This window comes from Lissotriton vulgaris, chromosome 2_1 (assembly GCF_964263255.1).
Source record: "Lissotriton vulgaris chromosome 2_1, aLisVul1.2, whole genome shotgun sequence".
Classification (NCBI taxonomy): Eukaryota; Metazoa; Chordata; class Amphibia; order Caudata; family Salamandridae; genus Lissotriton; species Lissotriton vulgaris.
In genome coordinates, this window is record NC_141687.1 from 1,015,085,232 (window position 1) to 1,015,112,561 (window position 27,330).

Genomic DNA, 27,330 nt, shown 5'->3' on the forward strand with positions numbered 1-27,330 from the left:
GCACCTGAAGCACTCAGTGTGTGCACAGCCAGCGATGATGCATGGTCCAGGAGGGCCACACTGGTAGCAATGTCTGTTGCCTACTGGACTGTGTCATCTGCAATCGCGACTCAATCTGAATTGTGAGACCTGCTTTCCACAGTCTAGGCCGAAGACAGCGGTCAGCAAGAGCCCATAGCCATATGGCGTTGAGTTGAGCTGCACAGTTAGTGGCACCAGAAGTATTCAATGTATCCGCAGCCTGCAATGACGCGTGCTCCGGGTGGGCTGCACTGGTAGCAATGTCTGTTGCCTTCTGGACTGCGTCATCTGCAATCGCGACTCGATCTGCATTGTGAGCCTTGCTGTCCGCAGTGTACATCAAAGGCAGTAGTCTGTACAGACATAACTCTGCAGTGCTGTGCCGCTGGGTTTGCAGGGGGCCTGTATTTAGGAGGCCGGCGGTCACCGTGGTGGCCTAGTGGCAGGCTGAGGGCCAATGCTCTGGCAGATGCGTTGGCCTTCCCAGAAGTAAACCACGCCCAGAGACCCAGTCTATTTATTCACACTCCTACGCTAGAGTGGCATACGTTGGACCAGCCCACTCCTCTTCCGCTTACAGGGGGGGACAACAGCTACATGACCGAGATCTTCCCCACTGCCTAAGGTAACATGGTTGCGTCCACTGTCCACAGCACTACAAGCACCAGCAGAATATATACACATGGAGAGGTCTGTGCTCTGCATAGTGAGGTCTGTCCAGCACATAACTGCTACACTTGGCATTGTGTGCATTGTTATTGATGGGTGACTTGCCTCCTTCACACATACTTGGTTCCCACCTCTCCCAAAATTCAGCTATTGTGTGACTGAGGGGCCATACCGGTTTCGGAAGGTCCGCTGTCCTGTTCTGCACTGTCTTGGTTGTAGTAGGGGGGTTGGTCCGGGGCAGGTCCTGGGGTAGTGGTGGTGGTGGGTGTTGTGGCCTTCTTGGGTAGTGGAGCTACATGATGAGTAGCTCTACGACATATGTTGGTCTTCAGATGTAGCTCTCGGCTGGGCTACCTTTCAAACTGTAGGTAGTCCTCCTGCTTTACACCAGTAAAAGGGGTCCCAGCAAATCAAAAACAGATTTACCTAGAATGAATAGTAAAGGTATAGAGCAAAATTGGATAACAATCAATTAACATACATTGTTATTTATTCACAATGTAGACACGTACTATATATCACAAGAATGAGTTAATAATATACTACAACAATATTCAAAAAGTGCCCCTGGAAGGGAAGGGAGTGGTGTTGTGAAGGATAGTGTAAATGAGGTAGTGGCATAAAAAGGCTAAGTAGCCACACTGTACTATGTTTATTCAGTTGAACATAGATAAAGCCATCATCAATACAAAAGTTCCTTAGAAACACAAAGCATGCTCCACATAATACATTCAATGTTATGTTCATGGGGTGGAGCTGAAAGCAACAGAAAGCTGTCGACGTTTCGACCCCTTGGAGATTGGCAGGTGTTTGTAAAGTCCTTGCAGCGTGGTCTTCATCAGGACGGGGGTGAGGCAGTGTACATAATTCCTACATCTTTCCAAGCATCTCAGCCTTGGTCCTCTGACCAGTCCGCACCCAGACCTCAATCCTCACCAGCCAACACTGGCGTGTCTCTAAGAGGGCCCACCATGTGCTGGAGCAACCTCCTCAGCCGTCGCTGGATTCCGCGGCACAGGCCCCCAGCACATCCTGCTGCACCGTGCCGAGGAGTCATGTCTGTACTGCCAGCTGCCTTTGGCGTACACGCGGTGCAGCCGAGTGCACAATTCAAATCGGGTCTTGATTGCCAGGATGGCCTATCGAGCCGTACGCATCATCCCAGGCTGCAGACCCACTCAGCTCTGGAGGCACTAACTCAGTGCAGCTTAAGTCATCGCCACGCGATGGGAGGCCCATGTCGGCCAAAATGCCTCGGCTGCCACCAACTCTGTGCACCTCAAGTCATTGCCACGTGGCAGGAGGCCAGCGTCTGGCAAAGTGCTTCTGCTGGCAAAGTGCTTCGGCTGCCACCAACTCTGTGCATCTCAAGTCATCGCCACATTGCAGGAGGCCCGTGTCGGCCAAAGTGCCTCGACTGCCACCAACCTAATAAGCACATTGATACACCCAGATAGAGAGTGGAAATGGCATTGAGCATGTGCACCTGGCCCTTTTTATTGGCAGTGTCACATGTCCTGTGATGCCTGTGCTGCAAGGGTGGGGTGTGGGTGTAAACCAGCAGTGAGGGAGTGACTATGGCATGCTGACAACTAGACCTTTGATCAGCAGACAACTACAGGGAAGACGTGGGACATGTAGTATTGTACTTCCCTCCCTGTAAGCGTAAGAGGAGTGGGTTGGCTGAAATGCACACCCTTCACAACTTTACTAATATGGCAGTTTGAATCAGCATACCCACCGAGATAGGTACACGATGGGTGCGCGACTTCACTTTTTTCTCCCCCCCAAAATATATATATATTAATGCTTAAGAAAACAGAAGACATTATATTATTTTAATAACAAACAAAAAAAATTACAAAAAATATTTTTAGGATATTAAACTTACAACATATTTCACATTATTTTTTTCCAAATTACTAAAAAAAAACATAGGTTTAATGAACATTATAATTTGGAAATTAGCATTTAAAAAACCTTTAAAATTCACTGAAAAAAACAAAGGTTTCAGGTATGTTATAGTTAGAAATTAGTATTTAAAAAACCTTAGAAATTCACTGAAAAAACCATAGGTTTCAGGGACGTTATAGTTAGTTGTACATTTCTCTCGTAAAAAAATCATAGAAATTCCCCGGTTATAGTTAGTTCAGCTAACTATAACTTGTGCCCCCGCAATGCACTGCTGATGATGTCACATATTACATCATTTCATGAGATGGTCAGTGACCACTGATGACATCTCAAATGACATCACTGATGACATCTCAAATGACATCACTGATGACATCATCCACTTGAAAATCTGAAAATCTGATGCACCTCCTCACACTCTAATATAACCTTTGATACTCCCACTGTAAAATACAGATGACCATTTTGGAAACCATCGACATACCAGTTACTACATACGCACTCACTGATTCCTAGGACTACACGCACATCCACTCATTCACCCATACAATCACTCATGCATGATGTCACTCATCAATACAACACTATTATAAGAACTCCTACACCTAAACAGACACTTGCACAGCACCACCTATCCAGAGTTACTCACACACCTAGTTAGTCATGCAAATAATCAATCACACTTCCATTTACTGACCTATACAGTTATACACACACCACATCACTTATTCAAACAGAAACAAATGCATACTTACTCTCTTCTACAATCACTGATACAAGTACACACTCATCCATACAGCCACTCTCACAATCACTGACTCCCACGTATAATCATTTATATACTTCAACTTTCACATACACTGCCTTTTACATATGTAGTTACTTGGACATGTACCATTGAAACATCCATTCACTCACCGACACACCCATACACACACTCACCCATCCATACAGCTGTTTCCATATGCACTCTTGAACCCATACACACAGTGAATCAACCACTCAAACATCTATGCACAGACACACACCTCCCACCCACTCATACACACACCCAGGCACCCATACAAATACTCAGGCAACCAATTGTTAACCCATATAGACACTCGTGTAGCTACTGACCAACCCATGCAGCAGCTTATACAACAACAGACAGACTGATACAGACATTCACACAGTTTAGTCACTAAACCATGCATTCAGTAAGACACATGTAATCACTCACTTAAATAGTCAGTCACGCCGCACCTACTAAATCTTCCATTCAGACACTTATACACCCACTCATTCTTCAATACACCTTGGCATATATATAACACATATTTAAACTTTAAAGAAAAACAACGGGATGATGTCATCAGTGATGCCATTTGAGATGTCATCAGTGATGTCATCAGTGATGTCATTGACCATGTCATGAATGATGTAATATGTGACATCATCAGCAGTGCATTGCGGGGGCGCGAGTTATTGTTAGCTGAGCTAACTATAATGGGGGAATTTCTATCATTTTGTACAAGAAAAATGTCCAACTAACTGTAACGTCCCGGAAACCTATGTTTTTTTCAGTGAATATATATATATATACATATTTGTATCCTACTGGCAATCGCCTGTAGGTAGTTATACTTAGGACTAAAGTTTCCATAGGAAAGGCGTTATTTGTTTTGCCATTAACTTTGGTACCATTTGATGAATCTCCACAAAATGCACACGCAAGAGGATACGGTTAACTGCTACAGTATCTTGCCCTGAGGAAACCGATGTTTGGGGGAAACGCATTGGCTGGTTATATCATACAAAGCGCAACAGAGAATAAAAAGACCAGAAAATATTCACTTGCTATTGCTTTTTATTGATGTATTTTTTTATATCTAATTACATGTGTCCATATATTGCCTCTCATCCAAACCAGTCTACATAGTTATATATGTGATCTACAAGCAGCAGATCATTTGAGGTGGGCAATATCGCATACTACTTGTGACTAGCTCTAGTGGTGCAGCCCTCTATGACCCGGCTGCTTTCAATCCTTTTTCTTTGAGGCCTATATGGTGCCGTTTACAAGCGGAGCAGTGTTTGCTATGGCTTGGCAGGAGTGGTGAAGCTCCTGCTAAGCCATAGCAAACACTGCTTCGCTTGTAGTGAGCAAGAGCAGAAAAAATATTCTTGCTTACTGGAAGCCACTGGATTCAAGCTAGCGTGGCTGATGAGGGGTGTTACCCCAAAACCGGTCCCAGGATGCTTGTTTCCAGTCCAGGTAAGACCTGGCTTGGCTGTTCTGGCTCAACTGTTCCCATGAGAAACAGGATAAAGACAGATTTGCATAGGACTTGGTCTGATCTGGGGTGGCGACATGAGCAAAAGAACGACGATGGATCCAACCCAGATCCAATAGTGACTTGGGGTGAGTGTCTGAAAAGTTTCAGCGCTCTGTCCATCATCCTATTGTGTTGGCTTGTTTGTCCTAAGTTGGCAGTGTATGCCCAGATGTGGGTACCTTGCTCACTTTGACACTAGGATTCAAGCTAGCCTGGCTGATGAGCAGCGTTACTGGTCCAGGAAAGACCTGGCTTGGCAGTTTGGGCTGGACTGCTCCCATGAGGAACAGGGTCAAGAATGATTTGCATATGGCTGGGTCTGAACTGGGGTGGCGAAGGGAAAAAAACGAACAATAAGGGATTCGACTTTTAAAGTTTAAGTACTCCGTCCATCATCTTATTGTGTTTGCATGTTTTGAAGCAGACTGTTGTGTGTGACATTATTATTCAGTGGCTACTGTATTACTCACAAATAACACATCTTTAGATTAGCTGCCCATATGAACAGCAATACCTAGAAATCAAATATGTTTAATACAAAATGATATGATTTGGAATGCAGTAATGTGATTATTAACCTACCACTTATCATTGTTGTTTTTTTATGCGTGCAGGTATGATTTTTTGTGTGAGTTTTCTACAGTCTCATATCCTAAGTATATTTGTGTATTTGTATGTAGGTTAATCGCAAGTAGGAATCGTAAGTTAATATTATGCCGAGTTAGAAACATTTGGCAAGCATGTATCAACATTTTATACATTCCTAGCCTGCATTTTGTACTTGCTTTCCGATTTTTCACCAAATTGGTGTAATGTAAGCAATGAGCATATCGTTTTAGGACTCCGAAGTTACATTTTTCGAATCACAAACCCGTATTTCGTCTCTTAAATAAAGCCATATGAACACCTAATGTGAACTTAAATGTAGAAAAGACGTTGTGAATTTGTGAATTTGCCCTTCAGTGTCTAATCTACTGCAGTACAAAATAAATACAACATGCCTATTTGTTTACTTTTCAGAACCGGCAGCACATTGAAGAAAGTAAAACTGGATGGATTGGTGTGGTTAGTATGTTTTTTTGTCTTTCTGTAATACAAATTATGTGAAGAAATGAAAAACTGCGAGATTAGGTAGGCACCAACAAGTAATTTATTTGCACAGGCCCCCTCAGCCAACAGAACACTTTTCCAGGATTAAACTGAAATATTTGAAAACATACGATTAATTGTCGCATTTTTGATCTACAGCTGCCTGGTGATTTGTAAGTGAAAATTCGTACCAGTGTAGGTTAGTTTATGGTAACATTCCAGAGCCAGTGTTTATTACTATTTGCATGCATAGCCCATGGCCTCATGCCATTTTGGTTGGATGCCAAAATCCAGCACAAAAGCAGCCTGACATCCATGCACAACTGTTAAGCTCAAGTTTACAATAACAAGGAACACAAGGCACGTATTAGAGTGGGTCATTTTGTGCTGCTTCACAAAGGCTGACAAGACTCGCATCGAGCCAGTCACATGTCAGACCCGTGCCACGAAAATCTTCTGGGTCTAGCAGTCAGTTACCTCCTAGATGGGGCACTCATTTTTGGGGGACATCATTTATTTTTCCTGAATAGACTTTGAACCAGATCAATAAAGAAAAGCACAACATGGGGGCAAATGGAATAACAGTCACAAAGAGAGAAAATAGAGAGGTAAATAAATAGGCAGCGAGTGTGCCTGGTGGTGGGTTAGAGGCATGAGGTGGAATCAAGACTACACAGCCATGGTATTCGGCACCCCGATCTTTGATAGCGCAACACGAGGACTTCTGAGATAAACTTTGGTTCCCAGCAGTTATTTTACAAATTAAGCATTGTGTATACTCCCTTATATACCAGCGCTAGGACATTCAGTTATTTGGCATTCCCACCAGTGAAAGATTAGCTTGAATTGGGGCAGAGTAAACTATATTTGTAGTTGGTGTCTCCGAGGGACTTCTAGGCAAGGTTCGGAGTTCATCACATGTGAAGTCGATGCCCTTCAGATGTCAGCAGGGCAGGGTACCAGGCTTTCACTTTTCCCCAGTTGTATTGGTAGATTATGCACAGTCCATCATTCACCTGATAGAGAAATGTTTCTAATAAGCTTATAAGAAAGGCATATATGCATTCCCAAACCACAATGAAATAGTGTTTTACAAAGCTTGCAAATGTGTGATTTTATAAGCATTATAAAGCCTAGATTTTTTTTCTTCATAGTATGCAAATAACATTGTGATTTGCAAAAATGGTCACTGCGATCTAAATGCGTATCCATTTAGCATACGCTTTATCTGCAACTGTAGGTTACTGCAATTTGTTTGCCGACACGTATAAGAAATCCGAATAGTCTAAAACTAAATTAGCCAATTTGATTCAAATTATTAATTTAAAAACGCGGCCTAAGCACCACAGTTCTGCTTGCTTGAAAATAAGCTTCTATTTGTACGAGAACAGTCTGGCAGGTTTCTTTATGACTTGGTCCATCCAAATTATACCTTGGATATAAGCAGGAACGACAACATTGTAATTAATGCTCATTGGTCATGGCATTTGTTAACGTTTTCGCATAGGCCTTCTAAGCAACACGGGTGTAAAACCTACAACACTCAGTCATCAGTGTTTGTTTCATGTCTTAAAACAATGGAGCAGCAACAGGTTGTATATAAATGCCTGTATAGGCACGCTCCTTTCAGCATTACAAGTCCTAATCCAGAGCCTCTGAATCTCTCTTGCCTCTGCCCCTCCAGGATATGTGGATTGCTCAGGGGAAAGAGAGAGGATGTGAGCTGTGGAGAAGGGCACACAGAAGCCTCCCATCATAATACCCATAACTGAGAGTGTTCCTGGAACCTTAAAAGGAGGGAGTGGAATTCTGTTCAACTAGCAGGTCTCCGGGCTCTTTCGAATGAAGAACACGGGCTTGGTTGGTCTACCCAAGGGAGAACCAGGGGCTGACCTCAGCCTCCTTTCACAGCTGTTGCTGTACATGTTCGACAGTTAACAGCCATCGCCCAGCACTCAGCTGCAAATGTTGAGCATTCACAGCAAGAGCAGTGAAACAAAGGTTTTTAGAACTGCATGTGGTTTTAAATTCCTCTCTGTATCCCAGACGGCCTATGTTTTAATTGGGACATCAGGGGATGGAATGTTCTAATAGCGTTGTGGTCTTTGTCCTGGGCCTATAACGATGGAGCAGGCCTTAAATGACCAGTATAGTCCATTAAAACAGACTACCAGGCTGTATTATAATTATTTACAGGGTAGCCTGGTTATTCTAAGAATATGGTTGTTGTTGAATATGTTCAAGGCCCTGTTAAAAATTGGGTTTCTGTTTGGCAGAGGTATGCACCCTGTCCAAGTAGGAACCACAATCCTAGTCAGGGTAAGTCAGATACACACCCTAAATTAACCTGTGCTCAACCTCTGGTAGCTTGGCACAGAACACTCCTGGTTAACTTAAGAGGCAGCATGTAAAGTATTTGTGTAACACTTAATACAGTAAAACAACTCCCCAGAAAACGAATCCACACCAGGTTATAGAAACAGAGCTTAATATAATGAACAAAACATGACATAAATAACAAAAATCGACAAAGTAGAACCAGAGTTTTGATTTTTTTTAAAACGTCTCAAAATATTGTGCTCAGAAAAATAGCTATCTGGTGGTGCTGGACCTGGTCAAATCTGAAAAGTCAGACCGACCATGATGGAGATTGGGTCGGACAGGAGCCACGCAGGGCCCACTGCAAAAATTAACTTCACAGAGGAAGCATCGACGTCGAGGATCAACCTGTGAGGAGCGGTCAGAGATGATACGTTGGCAGCGAGCCGTAGGACTTTAGACAATGGGTTGGTTCCAAGCCGCGCAGTGGGGAGATGGGTCCTTGTTGAACTTGAACTGCACTGTCGGCGCTGTGGTGTCCTCCAGGCGGCGATGTGTTGGGGAAGAGAATGCATCAGTGCTGATGGCACAAAGTCAACACTTTGTGGATTTTTGTAGAAACAGACAGAAGCCCCACTTACAAGGGGCCAGGCCTGGATTGGTACCACTTAGCAGGCCAACAAATCTTTGATATCCCTGAGACTTCAGAACAGGAGGCCAAACTATTGTGGCGTAGTGAGCAAAAGAGCAATGGATTTAACCCAGATCTCTTGACTGGGTATTAATGTTTGATTTATTCAGCATTCTGTCCATCATTTATTGGTGCAGCACTTTTTGCCGTAAGTGGGAATTGGTCTGCCAAGGCATAGGTCCTTTGTTCTCTATGCCACTAGATTCAAGCTAGCCTGGCTGATGAGGGGTGATACCCCAAAATGGGAAACATCCTTTACAACGTAACTGGTACAACGCGATACCGTTACGACGCAGCTTTAACAACGAAAGTCGTTACACCGACTTTCGCTGGAGGGCGCTCTAGGATAGGGGATAGTTTAATTTACTATCCAACACCTTCCCTACTATCCACGGGGACTGGTGTTGGAATAGTGAATTAAACTATTCACTATCAGCGTTGTTAAAAGGGACGCGTTGTAACGGTACGCGTTGTACCGTCATACATCCCCCCAAAACTGGTCCCAGCATGCTTGTTTCCAGTCCTAGGAGGACCCGGCTTGACAGATTGGGCTGGACTGTTACCAAGAGGAGCAGGGTCAAGACTGATTTGCATATGGCTGGGTCCAAACTGAGGTGGGGTAGTGAGCAAAAGAACAATGTATTTAACCCAGATCTCTTGACTGAGGTGAATATTTGATTTCTTCAGCATTCCATCCATCATTTGTTGCTGCATCACATTTCGCCCTGAGTGGGATGCGTGTGCCCAGGTGTGGGTCCCTACCTCGCATTACTACTGGATTCACGCTAGCCTGACTGATGAGGGGTGATACCCCGAAACCACTCCCAGGATGCTTGTTTCTCGTTTAGGGAGGACAAACCCTGGTAGTTCGGCCTAGACTGGTCCCAAGAGAAGCAGGATCAAGACTGATTTGCATATGCCTGGGTCCAAACTGGGGTGGCATGGTGAGCAAAAGAACAATGAATTTAACCCAGACCTATTGAGTGGGGTGAATGTTTGATTTATTCAGCATTCCATTCATTATTTGTTGCCACAGAACATATCTATGGCGTACGGCACATTTCTGTCCTTTCCCCCTGCACTGGAGTCATTTCAGCAGCCTAGCGCCAATGCAAATTGATAGTGGGCGACCCAGTATACCCTTGAGGGTTTGGGCAAAGAGTATGATGGGGTAAAGGTACCTTCAAGGGATTTTAATAGACACAGGAATTTTGAAATCACTTAAATCAATTGCTCAAGCTCTTTGGTAGAGAAGCTTGAGCAATTGATGTAACAAGGTCTGTGTGGATTGATGGTTTTACCCTTTTACATCTTTGCTGTTTATCTTGTACCCAACTTTTTAACTTGATTTGAAAAAAAAGATTAAATACTCTTTGTTTATACACACCCGTTTTTCAATCTCTTTTTGCTCTCTCTCTGACTGATTACTCACAAGTAACAGCTTTGAATATATGTAATTTTTGTTGTTGCATAACCAGCATTAGTGGGTCCAAATCACTAAGCCCACACGATCTCATCCTTTAAGTGATTTCAAAATTCCTGTGTCTATTAAAATCCCTTGAAGGTATCTTTACCCCATCATAGCGCCAATGCAGGCACCCTTCCCCATAATACAAGGGTGCCTGTGTTGCATAAAGGATTGTTTTTGTGCAGGAAGGGGCACCTTCCTGCGCAAAAACAATCCTGGGACGCTTTTTCTCTTTCTATGTGTGCTGCAGAGTGCAACACATATAGGAAAAATAAACAAGCATTGGCATGGCCAATAGGTCTCGCATTTAGGACCTCATAAGTGTTTAGCCATGCAACAGTTGGTGTTGTTGCACCAAGAATATTCTGCTGCATAACTATATACTTATAGGGTCCAAAAAGCGAGACCACAGTTTTTGTTAACAGTTCCTTGCATCAAATGAACTTGTTTTCATTGCTCTGAATGTTGTTTCCATTCTGGTTGTAGGAAGCAGTCATTCCCGGGGGTGTGGGGGCAGCCTAGCTGTGCGCATGCGCCGAACTTTGTAAATGAGAAAAAGCCTGGTGCAGGGGCAATTTACAAGTGTGGAGTGAGTGAGCCCCAGGCAGCATGACTCACTCACACAGGAATTCATGCACTGCACCTGCATACTCAGCATTGTTTAAGAAAACTCGACCCACTCCCTCCCAGGCATCGAACACATATTTACCAAGAAATGCTGAGAAGAGCCTGCCTGCTGCACTGACGGTTGGTGGTGTGTGTGCCCAGTGAAAGTGTGCACTGACAGCTGGTGGTGCGTGTGCCTGGTGAAAGCGTGCACTGATGGCTGGTGGTGTGTGTGCCTGGTGAAAGCATGCACTGACAGCTAGTGGTGCGTGTGCCCAGTGAAAGCGTGCACCGATGGCTGGTGGTGTGTGTGCCTGGTGAAAGCGTGCATTGAAGGCTGGTGGTGTGTGCCTGGTGGAAGCGTGTACCGATGGATGGTAGTGTGTGATGGCAGGTGGTGTGTGTGCCTGGTGGAAGCATGCACTGACAGCTGGTGGCATGTGTGCCTGGTGGAAGCGTGCACTGATGGCTGGTGGTGTGTGTGCCTGGTGGAAGCGTGCACTGATGGCTGGTGGTGTGTGTGCCTTGTGGCAGCATGCACTGACGGCTGGTGGTGTGTGTGCCTGGTGGAAGCATGCAGTGACAGCTAGTGGTGTGTGTGCCTGGTGAAAGCGTGCACTGGCAACTGATGGTGTGTGTGCCTGGTGGAAGCAGGAGCATTCACAGTGATAGAAGACACAAATGAAACTGACAAAGAGGGAGAGAAAGAAGGGAGGGGTTAGTGCGAGCAGAGGAACATGATTCACAGCTAGAAGACACAAATGAAGCTGACCAGGAGGGGGGGGGGAAGGGAGAGGGGTAGTGCAAGCAGAGGAGCCTGATTACAGCAATAAAAACACAGACAACAGCTGTGCGCGTGCACAAGCTCCTGAACGCAAGCTGTAGGCCAGCAAACGTTTCTGGTGGCACTTTTAAAAGCCACTTACTAAATGTCTCGAAGAGTCAGTGCATGCGCTGGGTCAGGCAAGACCTAAAAACGAGGAGAAATAACCATATTTCTCCCTGTTCTGCCTCCCCTGGGGAAGTGTAAGGTTTTGTTAATGTTAATATAATGGGGTATTTATACAAGCACACGGCTACTCCATGGAGTGTTCCGGCGCTAAAGAAAAGGAGAGAAGAATGAGAGAAGAAGACCCTGAAAAAGAGGGACCCAGTTTACTCTTAGTCATACACAATTCTCACTATTGATGGAACAGCCAGGTCTTAAGTTGGCTTCTAAAGCTCAGGAGCTCAGATTCTTGTCTCAATGATAGAGGCAGCGAGTTCCATAGACGACTCACTACCACCTGAAAGGAGCGGCCACCCTTCCTGGCCAGACAACATTTTGGCACCAACAGCAAATGTTAGGTTGATGACCTCAAGGTCCTGGCTGAAATTTAGGGCATAATTATTTTTTTAATATACTGAGCCCCGCTGTTATGAAGAGCCTGAAAGGCCAACACAAGAGACTTGAAATTAACTCTGTTTTTTATTGGCAACCAATGTAGTGATTTCAGAAGGCTAGTCATGTGTGTTCTAGGCCCAGCCACGGAGATAGCTCTAGCGGCTGAATTTTGAACAACCTGAAGACGGCTTAGTAAATACTTGGGAATACCCAAGTAAAGCACATTAGCATAGTCCAGCCTTGATATTATTAAGGCTTGAACCACTGTCTATCTATGATACAGCGGCAGCAATGGGAGGAAATTTCTCATCATTTTTGAAAGCCTAAAGCACATACCAGCCACTGACTGAACTGCATCTTCGTAGAAAGTTCTGAGTCCAGCATAACTCCAAGATTTCTAACAGCAGTAACAGGACTAGAAGGGGCCGGTTGATCCTGGGGCCACCACTTCCGCCATTCATCATCTGGAGTAAGTACGAAGGAAATAATTTCGGTCCTGGCGGGGTTGCATGATAGCTGATTCAGTCGGAACCAATCAAACAAGGTGTTCAAACACAGATGTATTTGACTTTTGTTGAATGGCTCATCTTTTTCAAAAGAAAACTAAAGTTGAGAATCATCTGCCTAAGTAAGAACCTTGGCCCCTTGATTCTCTACTAAAGAAGCAAGAGGTGCCATGTAAATATTAAAAAGAGTGGGGCTCAAAACTGAGCCCTGAGGCACTCCAACATTCAGCGTAGGAATATCGTCTGAGAAAGGTGGCGACCAGACAGATTGCTGATGGTCTTCCAAAAAGGAAGAGAACCATCTTAGAACCGTGCCCCCGAAGCCGCATTCCTTAAGCCTCTGAAGAAGGCGTCCATGGGGTACGGTATCAAAGGCCGTCGAGAGGTCTAGCAGTATTAAAACTGCCTTACCTCCTCTGTCAAGGATAGCTTTGATGCTTTCTGAAACCTCAAGTAAGGCTGTTTCAGAACTGTAGTTTGCCCTGAAACCCGACTGGCTAGGATGAAGGCAATTAGTGCTCTCAATAAAGTCCGTAGTAACCTTATTTACATGCTTCTCCAAAGTCTTGGCAAAAAAAGGGAGCAATGTAATGGGCCTATAGTTACTAACTACAGTAGGATCCGCTGAAGGTTTCTTCAGAAGGGGAAGGATTTTTCCCTGTTTCCATCTAACCGGCTCTTGTCCACTGGAAGGAGAGATTCGGAACTGTATTTACAGCAGGGCTTAAAACTTCAGCAACAGATGCTATTATTTTTGCTGGATAAAGATCCATGGAGGACCCAGATTTAAGTGTCTTCATAATAGTGAGTGAAGTATCTAAAGACACAGGACTATGAGTGACGATAGGAGAGGCAACGTCCTTTACAATCTTAAAAAGCTCCCTGTTACTATTTCTAGCCAGATGAATTTTTGTGGCCAGGTTTCTTTTTTTCTCATCACGTACCTTTAAATGGTGTGCTTTAAATGCCTGTTTATACACGTGTTTGCTCTCCTGGTCAAAGATTTTTCTCCATAAAGGTTTCAGAGATTTAGAAAGCACTCTTACTTTTTTTTCAGTGCTTCTGTGAACCAAGGAGCAGAGGTGTTTTCCCTAGAGGCCCTATGTATCTTTGGAGGAGCAAGATGCAACGCCCAATTCTGTAACCAATCCTCAAGAGCGAATGTTGGATCTTCAAGAGACCCTTCTCCAGGGATAGGGTGAAAGTCTAATATATCAGCCAAGGATTCAGGTGTGATGAGCTTAAAAGATCTAAATTCCTTTATTTTCTTCACACCATTAGATTGAGTCCTGATCAATTTGTTTTTATCAGGAACGTAAGCATAAAATGGTCAGACCAAATGATAGATAAGGTTTGGCTGCATCCCCAGGTTTACATGTGCTTGTAAATCTGGGGATGCATCAAAAACCATGGGTGTTGCAATGCTCATGGAATGCCTTCCTTGTGCAGAGTAAGGCAATGCAGCAATTGTTTCTGCCTGGCCCTAACTCATGACGATGAGCCATTCAAAATGGTTTTCCGTCACCTCATAAATATTGTTTGGAGGTTTGCGTTGTCGTTGCATCCCAAAAAGTGATGCAACAGCGTCGCAAGAGACGCGTAAATATGCCGCTTAATGCTACGATTTTGAGAACTACTGGGAACTCACTGGAAGATAGTCCACGCCTAATATAAGTACAATGATTCCATTTGTGTCTCATTTGTGATCCCATAAATGCTCAATTTGTTTCTTCTTAAGTTGTTTTTGAATGTCAAAAAATCAGTCTCTAAATCCAGTTCTTCAAAATGGAGACAAAGAGCAAACTTCTAAACATCAAATTACAGACTGTCTGCCTTAGCTCTATCCAAACGAGATAGGTTTGTTGATCCAACATACAGGGAGCTCCATACCTTTACGTTGAGAGTTCAAGACACTGAAGAGTTAAGTCCATCTGCCCAAAGAGCAGTAAGATGGATACCCATGAACTTACATAAATGAGCGAGAGAGAACAAACACCTAAGCTAAACCCCCTTATGAACACAGGAAAATACCAAAGATGCTAAGGTGCTGTGCGAGGTTAACTCACTAAACCTACAGGAAGCCAAAGGATTTTGAGGAATGCTTCATCATTGGCGGTTCCTCACACCCTGATAGGTAAATACCACCTTGCCAGTCTCAAACATTTCTGGGAGATCTTTTACAAATGTTTGCTGGATTAATTGCAGGGATCCAAGTCAATATTAAAAATACTCAAAGGTAAACCCAAGAATTTCCATTTTCTTTGTTGTGGTTGGAAAAAGATATGTTGGCCTGTGAAATAAAGACTTATCTAGCCCTGTTCCTATGCCAACATGTTTCGGCCAACTAAAAAATCTTTGGTGGGTCCATGTTTTTCTTCGGGTCAACTATAATCCCTGCCTAACTATCCATTCTTTCCATACAAAAATCATGAGGCCTATTGCCCTCATACCTTACACTGCTTAAAAACATTTGATCAAGTCGCTAATTTATGGGTGGGACCGAGTATTACTGGTCACATTGGGGAGGAACCAATCTGTAGTAACACATTCATCAAGAAGAAATGCTGTCTGATACATCTACTGGTTCCTCATCAATTGCTTCCAAATCATACCTTTAGGCATTTCTAATATTTATCTGGATCCCTGCAATTAATCCAGGAAACCTTTAGATGAGAACTTACAGAGATGGATAGACATCTCATTCACAATTACACTTGCTTTTTGCATTTTTGACACAGAAAGACTCCCATAGCCTGAAAGATAGCTCTGCAATTTCATCTCTACTGGGCACAAGGTTGAATCCATCAATGTCAGTTTCATTTTCAGTCCTTCCCCAGACAGTTATATCCAGGACCATAATACCAGTAGCATTTTTTACTTACAGCCTCAAAAACAGCAGAAAGATTTTACAGCGGTTTGACTTGGACCTTTTTTCAGGGTCATCCCTTCATCCTCCTGTTCTTTTAACCGGTTTTTGTTGGCTTTTAGGACTTGCTACTCTTTTCATCTGATAACCAATGCTAAAGTGCCTGTGCTCTCTCCTTTAAACATAGCAGATATGACTTACACCCAATTGACACATGTAATATACATGTAAGTCCCTAGTAATGTAGTGTAGTCCCTATTTCCCTTATAGGCTCTGCGCATTGGAATAATATGCACAATATTTTTAACATAGGACTGAGGTCAGTATGCTCCTGTCGAGTACATTAAACTTAATTGCTTGTGTGTGCCAGCTAACTCAGAGGTCACTAGAAACTTCTCGAATGAACAAGAAGGGATTTGTTTCTAACAACCGCATAAACATGACAACTTTGTTTCCCTTTAGAATTGGAACATGTCTCAGAATAGTGAAAACAAAGGATTGTTCATTGAGGAGGTGCATGTTTCAACCACCCTTTGGTATTCTAGTTGATCTAAGATCTCCCTGACCTGTTTTTTAGCTTCTTTCTTAATTGGATACTGCCTTTGTGCAGTAGATTGATTTTTAAACTAGATCATGTGGTGAGGTGAGTCCTCATCCCATTCTACATGATTTTTGTATAATGTTGAGGCTTGGGCAACTGTCCATTTCCTGGCATAAGTATATTTTTAAATGTACTGGAACATGTTTGGAGAAGGCTGGCATAATGATGTCTTCGCCATGTGGACACTCCCTGACAAATTCTGGTGGCCAGTCCCCTTCTGCTGGAAGTATATCATAGCCCTTTGAAAGTCTCTCCCAAAATAGAGTGCTTTCAGTTTTCTTGGTATATCTCCCTCCATTCGGAGTGTTATTTCATATAACTTTTGTGGAGAACTAACCCTGGTGTCTACAGTCTCTACTTGTATGTACTCATTCAAGTTCCCTGTCTCCAGAAGTTCCTTCAGGTTCTGATGAGATATTGTTACTTCTGCTGCCCCTTCCAGCATTGTCTGAGCCCTTTCTCAGTTCTTGAGTTGTGTTCTCAGAATTTTTGGCATGTCTGATCTTCAGACCTGCTACCTTTTCTTGGTGAAGTGAGGTTTGGGTTTGTTTTTCTGAACGTGTTGATCGTCTTTGGACTTCACACGTTCTTCTCTTTGATCTGACTGTCCTCTTCTTTCGGTTGTCTGTGACGATATCTGAAAGGTACAAGAGGAACGTGTATCAGTATCTTGATACCTGTCAGGTTTTTTCAAATTATCCCTATTCCTGAGGTTATACCTCCTTTCAGAGGGCTTCTTTTGAGGAGATCTCCTCGGGATTGAGAATGTTTATCTTTTGAATTTAGTTTGTTATTTTCCTACTTCTTTTTAGAAGATGTAGGCATCTGTTTAAAAGAGTCCTTTTAAGGAACTCCAGAAAGTTGTGGTTTAACTGGTTTTCTACCCAAACTGTCTCTGCCTAATTCTTCTTAGGATTTTTCAATTATTCTGGGTAGTTCGTGTAGATGTTCTGTTACATCAAATTCCCTTAAGCATTGGCGGATCGCCACTGAGGCTGCCTCCCCATTAATACTAGATAATATTATTGTTGAGAACTGGTCAAAGTTTTTCAGTAATTTCATACCTGAATTTATAGCAGCCTCTACCCCATATTCATTTTGAATTTGTTTCAGGACATCAGGTATTACCGCAATAGACGGAACACCATGTGTTTTAGTGTAGATGGCAGCAAAGACCGAACCCCAAGTGGCCAGATGTGGTGTGATCCCCATAGGTAAAAAGATTGTTAGGATTCTGTGTTTCTCATAAGGGCTAGTATTAGGACTGCGTGTAAAGTCTGTGAAGTAACATTTTGATTATTACCCTGTTAAGGGGTTTGATTTGGAATGGTTAATGGTGGTTGACATATTGGACTAATTGTCTGTGAATTTTTGTTAACTCCCTTAGTTGAGTAAGTAATTCATCGTCTGACATTGCTTCAATGTCAGGATGATGTGTCTAGCCGGTTAAAATCGGCCATGTTGCTCCATGTATACCTAGTGGACCGAGCCTGGTATTGTGATTATGATGTTGTAGGGTGCCTTTAAACCAGAGCTGATGCTCCTGGTATGTGAGTGGAATTTCAACATCCTCAAAAGGAATATATTCCTCAGGTGGGTCATATTCTTTGTAGAAGTGAAACATTTTTGTTACTGGATTTGATTCTGGGAATACTATCCATAAATAGAATACCTCTGTTTGAAAAGATTCATGTGCCTCTATCACGAAAACTCCTCTACCACCTCTGGGTGTTAGACCATGTTTTATAAGTTTTAGAGTGATGGCTTTCCTTAAATTTGGATGTATTTGTATAACATCCTCATCAGTTTCGTTAAAACCTGTTTGATTAAAAGTTATTATGACTGGGTCAGCCGCAGCTCCACCGGTCCCGGTGTTCTCGGTCATTGTTTCATGGAAAAGGTAGAACAAGTTTCAAGGGAACAAAGATAAGGTGCAAAATATTTTGGAACACTGTATCCTTCAACGTTGAACAAACCAAACAGTTAATATATAGGATTTTCGTCCTACTCAGCTATGGCGGAAATTATCCCTATCCTCTCCGGACGTCCTATGGAGTAATATGAGTAGGGGTCTCTGCGAAAAGCATGACTGAGTTACTTCTGTATCTAGCGTTAAATTAGTGCCTTACCAAACCATTGGGCACCATGTAGTGTAGTTCCTATTTCCCTTATAGGCTCTGTGCATTGGAATAATATACACTATAGTTTTAGCATAGGACTGAGACCTGCATCTTTAAATTCAGGACACCAAAGTGACTCCAAAGGCTAGTTGGCTGGCCTTCTGGTCAGAAGCCCCAAGGACATAACAGGGCTCTAAGAATCTTGAACCTAGCACTTGGACACTGCCATTTGTGAGTCCTGCCCTCCTAAGTGGTGGCACTCCAATTCTGGACCCTTGGAAGTGGGGCTGAAGGTGCACTGCCGGCCCATCCGTGGATTTAGAATGGTTGCATCCCCTCTGGTGCGGCACATCTCCTGCCAAACCGGTGCATTATCTTTGCTGCTCGATGTATCACCCTCAGCATAGCCTCTGCTGTATGGACTTCCCTGAAGCAAGGATTTTGCATTGCCCACTGCAGCCCATCTGAACTGCTGCTGTGCAACACATCTCTACTCAAAGACATTGCCTCACCTAAAACAGCCCATCGGAACTGCCACTGTGGAACATATATCTCCATGCAAGAAGATTGCATTAAACTTTGCAGCTTCCTGGAACTGCCACTACACAATGTATCTCCTCGCCCAGCCCTCACATTGCCTCTGCTGTGTGCCACATGCTCAACATGGGACTACATATCTCTTCGCAACCAAGATTTATGGTACTGTTGTTAAACAGGCCTAACTGGGTCTATGTAGCTGGCCACTGCTCCATCACGATCGGCCTAAACTTGTGACTTTGTCTGGGTTTTACTTGACCAGATAACCACCACTGGCGCTTTGTGCTTTTTGTAGCTATTTTCGCATAAATCTTTATACTGGAGTTCTTGTCATTCTGTTGTTTTATCTATGAAAGCTTACTCCATTTTTCAAACTAGGTGGGGGATTTTCCTTGTGTTGTGTCTTCACTTTATTAGTTTGTGGTGCTGCATACATACTGTCCAAATTGTCTCTAAGTAAAGGCTGACTGTTCTCTGTCAAGCTACCAGAGGGTTGAGCAGAGGTTAGTTTGGGGTTTGATTGTGACTTTATCCTGATAAGGACTCTGGTTGTTGCTTTAGTAAGGTTATATCCCCCTCAACCAGTCACCCAATTTCATACAATAGCACTTTATGTAAATACCTTATTTCTATTATTATTATTGTGGGTATTGTTATTAATATTATTAGTAGCAGTTATTATCAACTACAGCTCATCACTCACCTGTAATCCATTGATGAAAGAGGGACATTGGTGAGTTTGAAAGAACATAATAATTTGCCAAAGAAGGTGAATCATTAAAATGAAAGGTCAGTGTACACTGCATGATGATAGTTTTACTTTTATTGCTACCAAAAATGGAACTAATTAATTGACCAGAAGGGAGTCTCAACATCATTTTAGACTGGCCATTCCTGGTATTTCCTGGTGATTCATATTGAAAAATGTGATCCTCTCCTACAGTACACATAGTAAAGAGAGAGATAAAGTCTGGAAGAACAGAATTAGTTGTAAAAGTAATCTTGATATCTAAGGGATAGTTGGAGTATATTCGGGCTCTGATTTATTAAGGGCTTTCACTGTCCCTGCATCACGCGAAGTGACGCAGGGCAATGCAAGTCTTCAACTGGGATTTTACTAAGCCACACAAAGTCATCATATGTAACTCTGCATGGTTTAGTAAATCCAGACTAAAGCACATCAGCACATATTGCAGCTTTGTGTTATGGGGTATTGAGGAGGTATTCCATGGGTGATGTATGGGTGTTCCCATGCATCCGCCCATGAGTTTTGACGCAACCCCAGATTCACTAAGGGCAGTAAACCTAGGGTTGCAACATAATGGTGCACCTCCCAGACTCAAGCATAACAAGAAGAAATATCTTTATTTCCCCTTGTTACTTCCTCTGTCTGAAGCACACATAGAAAGAGGAATATGCCCTTACAGATTGATTTTGTGCAGGAAGGTACTCCTTCTTTCACAAAATTGTATTCTAGGCACCATTGCTTCTTTGTAAATATGGCCAGTTCTGCTCTATTTCTGTCATGCAAATAAGTGCAGAATGTTGCCTTTCTGCAATGTGTTGCATGTCTTTTTAGTAAATCTAGGCCATGGTGTAAAAGGATTAGTAGATGCTGCAGTGCAGAGATCTGCTTTTGCAGATAGCTGCCATGGGTAGAGGGTAATTTTAGGCCAAATTCTAAGCATCCAAATAGATTGATGTATACTAGAATTTTCCAGTGATCCTGATGAATTGTACTGGATTACTCTGCAATCCAAGTGCAACAGTGGTGAGCTAATCGAATCACTAGCTGTTTCCGGATCACATTTTCGTTTGAATAACAAGGAAACCCCACACAAATTTTGGACTTCCAAATTATGGAACATACAGTTAGTCCTTGGGGAACTGTCAGGACACTGAGGCACATGAAGCACTCCATACCTGAAGGAATATAAAAAGATGAAAAACTCAAGCGGCAGCCCCTCCATTAGGGCAGAGAAGCCTCTCCTCCTGCTGCCATGACCGCAAAGGTGAAAAATAAAATGGTAATAACATGAAGTTTTTACCATTTTAGTTTTTCTGTTCCCCAGCTGAGCCGTGTTTGGGGGCGGGTCCACTGTTACTAAATGGCAGCAGGGAGTGGTACTCACTTCACTAGTTTAGAGTGTGCATGTCTTTTTTGCTGACTATCTTGCGACGGCCAGCCTGACATGCGCACTATAAACCACTCCACCGAGCTGCCTTAGACATCTGGGTGGAGAGCAGGCATAGGCCCTAAGTGCCTGTAGGAGTGTTGAGGCAGCCCACTCCAGCCAATCCTGGCGCTGTTCTCATGTTGTTGAACATTATCAACAGCATTAGAACAGCGTATGGATTGGTGTGGAAGTTGCTCTCTTCCCTCTTAGTATGCACAGTACCAGTAACGGCATTACGCACAAAGAGGGACTTTTAGAAGCCAGTTATAATAATAATAATAATAATAATATAATAATAAGGTAGTTTATAAAGCGCCTGGTTACGCCATTCCGTTGTGTCCCCGCGCTGTGGAGAGCAAACCCGCCAGATGCCATCCGCAAAACACCTTTCCGTATAGATGCGCCTCTAAATAGTAAACAGATAAGTTTTGTGAAGATCCCTGAACTTGGCCTCTGACCTTTCCAGTCTGAGACCCACCGGGAGTTTATTCCAACTGTGAGCGACTATGACTCTGAAAGAACGTCCCGCCATTCTGGTTTTCTTGATCCGAGGGATTTCAAGTCGCCCTGTCCCACCTGAGCGTAGAGCTCTGCCTGGCACATATCAGGTAACCAGGTCTCCCAGGTAAGGAGGGGCATTGTGCCAGAGAATACAATGGCATATTAGGAGGGATTTAAACAGGACTCTCTTCTTGGCCAGTAGCCAATGAAGTGCCGCAAGTGCAGGCTTAGAAGCTGCTCTTCTAGGAACTCTTAAAACTAGCCTGGCAGCCGCATTTTGTAGAACTTGTAAACGTCCCATACTTTTTTCCGATGCACCCAGGTATAAGACGTTCCCGTAATCCATACGGGGTGTGATGAGGGCCTGGGTCATTGTGCGTCTCGCTTCTAGAGGGAGCAGGTCCAAGGTTTTGTTTAGTGTTTTTAAAACACCAAAACAGTTTCCCACCACACGCCCCTCATAAGAAAGGGTAGGGTCCACCCATATCCCCAGGTTCTTAGAGTAGGGCCCAGACATTGTGACCTTGCTGACCTTTCAGTAAATGTCAGAAAGATAGGCAAGCACTCGGACTGGAGTCTGCATAAAGAAGAGGTAATTGTTTTTGATCATTACACATGTTGGTGGCTTCTTTCCATTTCCCATTCTAGAAAGGCATGCCCATAGCCTTTCTCATGAATACTTCTACATGCATTTGTAGTAAGTACCTTCATCGGCCACCGTTGCATTTGAACTTTTTGTGAACAGTCGATGCCTATTAAATGGAAATATCTCCAGTATCTTTGTAGTCAGTGAATGCTGACAAAAACATAATTATATCGCTTAAAAATCGGAATTAAAAACAGAATGAGATGTTTCATTAAGTAAGAAAATGTTCAGCACTTAATGTTGCGAAATAACTCCAGGGTTTCAATAGCCTTCACAACTGTTCCCTACTCTGATCTCACACGATTGCTTCACTGGAGAGCCGAGAGTTTGAAACTAAGGGGGCATATGTACAAGCCCCTAACACCAGCACAGCGTCACTTTTATCGACGTTGTGGTGGCCATAGGGGCTGTGGCTTATTTACAAGGCAGCATTTAGCCACTTAGCGTGGCTTAACGCTGCCTTGTACATAAGGCCACCTTTCGAGCTAGGGTTAGCGTGAAAGGGGCGTGTAGTGGGTGTAGTGGTGGGCGTTCCACTGCAACACCCATTGTATTTGACGCTGTCCCCTATGTTCAAGGGTGGCGTACATAGGAGGCAGTGCCAAACTTAAGACCAGGAAAATCCTGGTCTTAAGTTGGCGAAACCAGGAGAAATGCCACGTGTGCCTTGTGTGCCAAGTGTGCTGCCTTGTGCAGCACTTTACAGGAAGGTGTCCCTTCCTGTACATAAAAAATTCTTCTAAAAATGCAATTTTGTGATTTTCATGTGTGCTGCATGAAGCAGCACACATGGCAGTGACAGAATGGCATTTTAGGATAATTTATGTGAAGGAAGGGACATCTTCCTACACATAAACAATCCCCCCCTGCACGCTTGCACCCTTGCACTGGCTGCGTTAGCGTTAACTTGCTAAACTTAGTGCCATTGCAAGGGAAATGCAAGGCGGCACCACATTCTTGTAAATAGGATCCAGCCTTGCGTTTCAGAAGTGGCGGAGAGAGGCGTTAAGCCAGATAGACTAACACCTCTCCCTGCCAACTCATTGTACATATAGTCCTAAAAGTGACTTTGAAGAATTGTGCATGTTAGTTTTGTTGGGAATCGCTGTGACTTTCAACTTACAATCAGAGACAGGGGATATCTCTTACAGCTCACCAGACGCTTGAAAGGCACAGAAAGGTTTCTTGAGTAGAGCCCTGAATGCTGGCTAATTTGAACTATTCTTGTTGGGCCAATAAGTATGTTTTCAGTCCCTTCTTTAGGGTAATAAAAGATGAGGTTGGAGGTTAGCTGTGGGGTACTTGCTTCAAAACTCTCCCTGAACTTTCACATAAGCATTTTTCTACAACAATCTGAAGTTTCAGAATCAGAAACATGGATACCTGACAATGAAAATCCTTGTTGCATACATAATAATAAAGCTTGGAAGGTTAATTTAATTATTAAAGAGATCAGGATGTCTTTGGTCAAAGCTATTGATACCCCAACGGCAGCATCTCCCACCAGATTATTCACCATCATAGAAGCACCTTGCATTTCTAAAGTACATTTAAAAGCCCCTCAGAACATTTTTGAGCAAGTTCCATACTGCATAATAGGTGTGCCCATATCTAAAAAATTCAAATGTTGGTACTTAAGGGAATGAGGAAATGTATACTCGGAGTGATGAAGCAATTCACCATAACCACAATCCTGCAAAAAATCAGGATTGCACCTACCGCCTCCGAGCTCCACAGTTGACAGAGTATTCTCTTCACTATATTTTTTCCACCCATCAACATGATCCTTTAAAGAGACACATTCAGTTTCAGCTTCCATGTCACTGCTCGACGCACGGATGTAAAACCCACCCAGTGCAGACTCATTTCGGACGTGCATGTTTACATTGCCAACAACGTACTGTCTGCTCCCTATTGCAGATTACTTGTTCACTTCCCTCTAGAACTAATGAAGCTGTTCGGGGGACCCGATTATATTCCAGATGTAAAGTGTTAAATGAATTTAAGATATCTTTCCACAGTCCTTTTGTGAAGTCTTTAGCCTTGCTGCTGATTACAAGAGCAGCGTCTGCATCAAGTAATCTGGTAATTTGCCGGAGGTAGCGCCTAGATGCTCCATTGGAGCGATTGCTGCGCGATATAAATAAAATTTTACATTACATTACATTACATTACATTACAAGGGCAAGGCTGGGATTTTGTCCCGTGCTTATGTTCTGATAAAAGGCTTGCAGCCTGAATAAAACAGTGGTCTGCAAAAACCTCAACTGGCACTTCTGTTCCTACGAAACTATATAAACAATCGGCCTAAAAACAGATGGCTGGCGGGGTTTGATGGAATGGGCATGCAGTGGTGGCAATCATGACATATGGGCTCGGGTTGTAGTTTGTAAACTTTGGGAAAGCAAATCCCAGTCTTGCCTTTGATGCACTTGTGACCATGGGTTTACCACCTATCCTTTGCAGCTTGAACTGCTGCACACCGACCACTGTCTGTATAACTCATGTATTTTACAGATAGACAGGTGTAAGATGTTAAAGTCACTTCTTTCAGGTACAGCTGCTTGGTGGGTGCCTATCCCAATAATCTAGCATAGGATGGCATGGGTTGGCAAGCTGCATTTTGGTTCCAGTACTCCACAGTAGCAGTCTAGTGATCAGGTAATGTTTCCTGCTTTGAAGGTGCCATCCATTTAGAACACGTTCCCTGAGCGCAGAAGTTCAACCTGCACACTGTGCCCAGAATGCGAATGCACAAGCTGTGCCAAAGGGCTGATGGACATGACACTGCCAAAGAGAGTTCTGAACATGTGCTCTTCTTCGACGTGCATAGTGCCCACTCTTTTTTCAACATTTTCTCGAGGGGATAACCCGACCCCCCTCTCCCCTGCTACAATCCACCCTTATGGCGGCCAGGCATTAATCTGCAACTTTTTCACCTCACCACTTTCAAATGTCACCATCCGCCACTGATAAACTCATGAATCCAAACCGAAATACTATGTGCAGCAGGGTAGAAATAATCCTTCCTTCTTTACTTTCATGGTTATATATTTTTTTTCATTTCCTCCCCATTTCTTTCTATTTCCATTACTTGCACCCTTCTACCAGATTACACTCTCTCCACTGCATTGTTCGTTCAAACCTTAATTTCTTCCCCTCTTCAGACCTTCTGTTGATAAGTCATTCCTTCATTTTTTTATTCTTAACAATATTAATAGAAGAAATCTATTTCTTTTTTCAATTTGTGTAAATATCAAATCAGAACACACTGACACTGTTGGAGGTAATTGACCATTACAGCTGACATCAATTTCATTTAATGATAGTATTTATAGAACTGAACTAATTGAAGGCAACAGATTGTGCTCTTTTGGAATGTTACTAAAACTGCATTGTGATATTGCATTTCTGATGCTAACGCATTTACAGTCTTAAAGGAACCGGTGCTTTTAATTTTTTCCATGATCCTACGTTATATGAAATAGCTGTAATTTTGCTTAAAGACTCTGAGAGCAGAAATGCTGTTGTCTGAACACACTATAATGAAGCAATTTAAAAAAATGACTGCTATATTGAGATAGATATAAAAGAGAAAGTTATCAAAGAGTTGCAATTTAATAATCTGTGTCTAGAAAGTTCTTCTAATTAAAATACCAACCACCTGATCTTGCAACCATGTTGTTTGAAGGAAAACACATATACCTAAGGTTAGCTTTCGAAATTAGGTAGGTGGTTCCTTAGGCAGTAAAAATATCCTTACATGATTGAATACATTTTTTGCCCTTTAAAAGTCCTGTATGTTTTTGCTTTTCGTCTTTAATTGGGGCATGTACATGGTCCCTAGTCATACTTGATAAGCATAGCTCAGTGCATGCCTCTTTAACATCAACCCTTTCCTTCAAACTCTGTAAATCCTTACATTCCCAACTAATATCAGTTAAAAAAACTTGACTGCGCATTTAACTCTAAATAACAGGAAGTATGATAGCCATAACTATTTTCTGCCTTGCAGATATTGTGCATAACATATCGTTTTTGCTTAGGTAGCTTATAGATGGTTAATATGACCATATAAACACTTTACATATTGAGACACGCTGCTATGAAGATGCATGTAATTTTCTTTTAATATTATACAAAAATACTCCGTCATTTCATTTTGAACCCTTATATCAGATGTAAAATTCGTACATACAACCTGTCTTGCACAATAAAACGAATCCAAGAGTATACACAACCTCAATTACTCATTCCATGTGTCCATAAACAGCAGAAAAAGTGCTTTGCAATCGGCAGCTATTGAAGAATGGTGTGCCCCTAGGTCCTCATTAGCAGTGGACTAGAAAATCATCCAGTAATCCTCCCTGACCAAGTTCAAGTTCAAGTTCAGAAATTTGTATAGCGCACTACTCACCCAGAGGGTCTCAAGGCGCTTGAGGGAGGGGAGGGGGGGGTGGGGGGTACTTTATTTATCGAATATCCAAGTTTTAAGTTGCTTTCTGAAGGAGAGGTAGTTCTGTGTAAGGCGGAGGTGGGTGGGGAGAGAATTCCAGGTTTTGGCCGCTAAGTAGGAGAAGGATCTTCCCCCCATGGTGGATCTGTTGATGCGCGGAATAGCGGCAAGGGCCTGATTGGACGAACGAAGTTGGCGGGTGGGGGAGTAAAAGGACAGGCGTGTGTTGAGGCATTCGGGTCCTAGGTCGTAGAGGGCTTTGTGAGCGTGGGTGAGGAGTCGGAACGTTATCCTCTTGTTGACGGGGAGCCAGTGGAGGTCTTTCAGGTGACCATAAATGTGAGCTTGGCGGGGGATGTCTAGTATGAGTTTGTCTGAGACGTTTTGGATGCGTTGGAGTTTTTTCTGTAGTTTGGCTGTGGTTCCGGCGTAAAGGGTGTT

At 43.1% G+C, this 27,330-nt stretch overlaps 1 protein-coding gene across 2 annotated transcripts in view; it reads left to right on the forward strand.

The window, feature by feature from the left end:
* The window catches only part of FAP (fibroblast activation protein alpha), an 830,211-nt gene that overhangs the window by 341,819 nt on the left and 461,062 nt on the right, over positions 1 to 27,330 (forward strand). For both annotated transcript variants that reach the window (XM_086956603.1, XM_086956604.1), the window contains exon 12: positions 5,943 to 5,987. In XM_086956603.1, the coding sequence (XP_086812729.1) occupies positions 5,943 to 5,987 (45 nt within the window). The remainder of the gene's footprint in view (positions 1 to 5,942; positions 5,988 to 27,330) is intronic.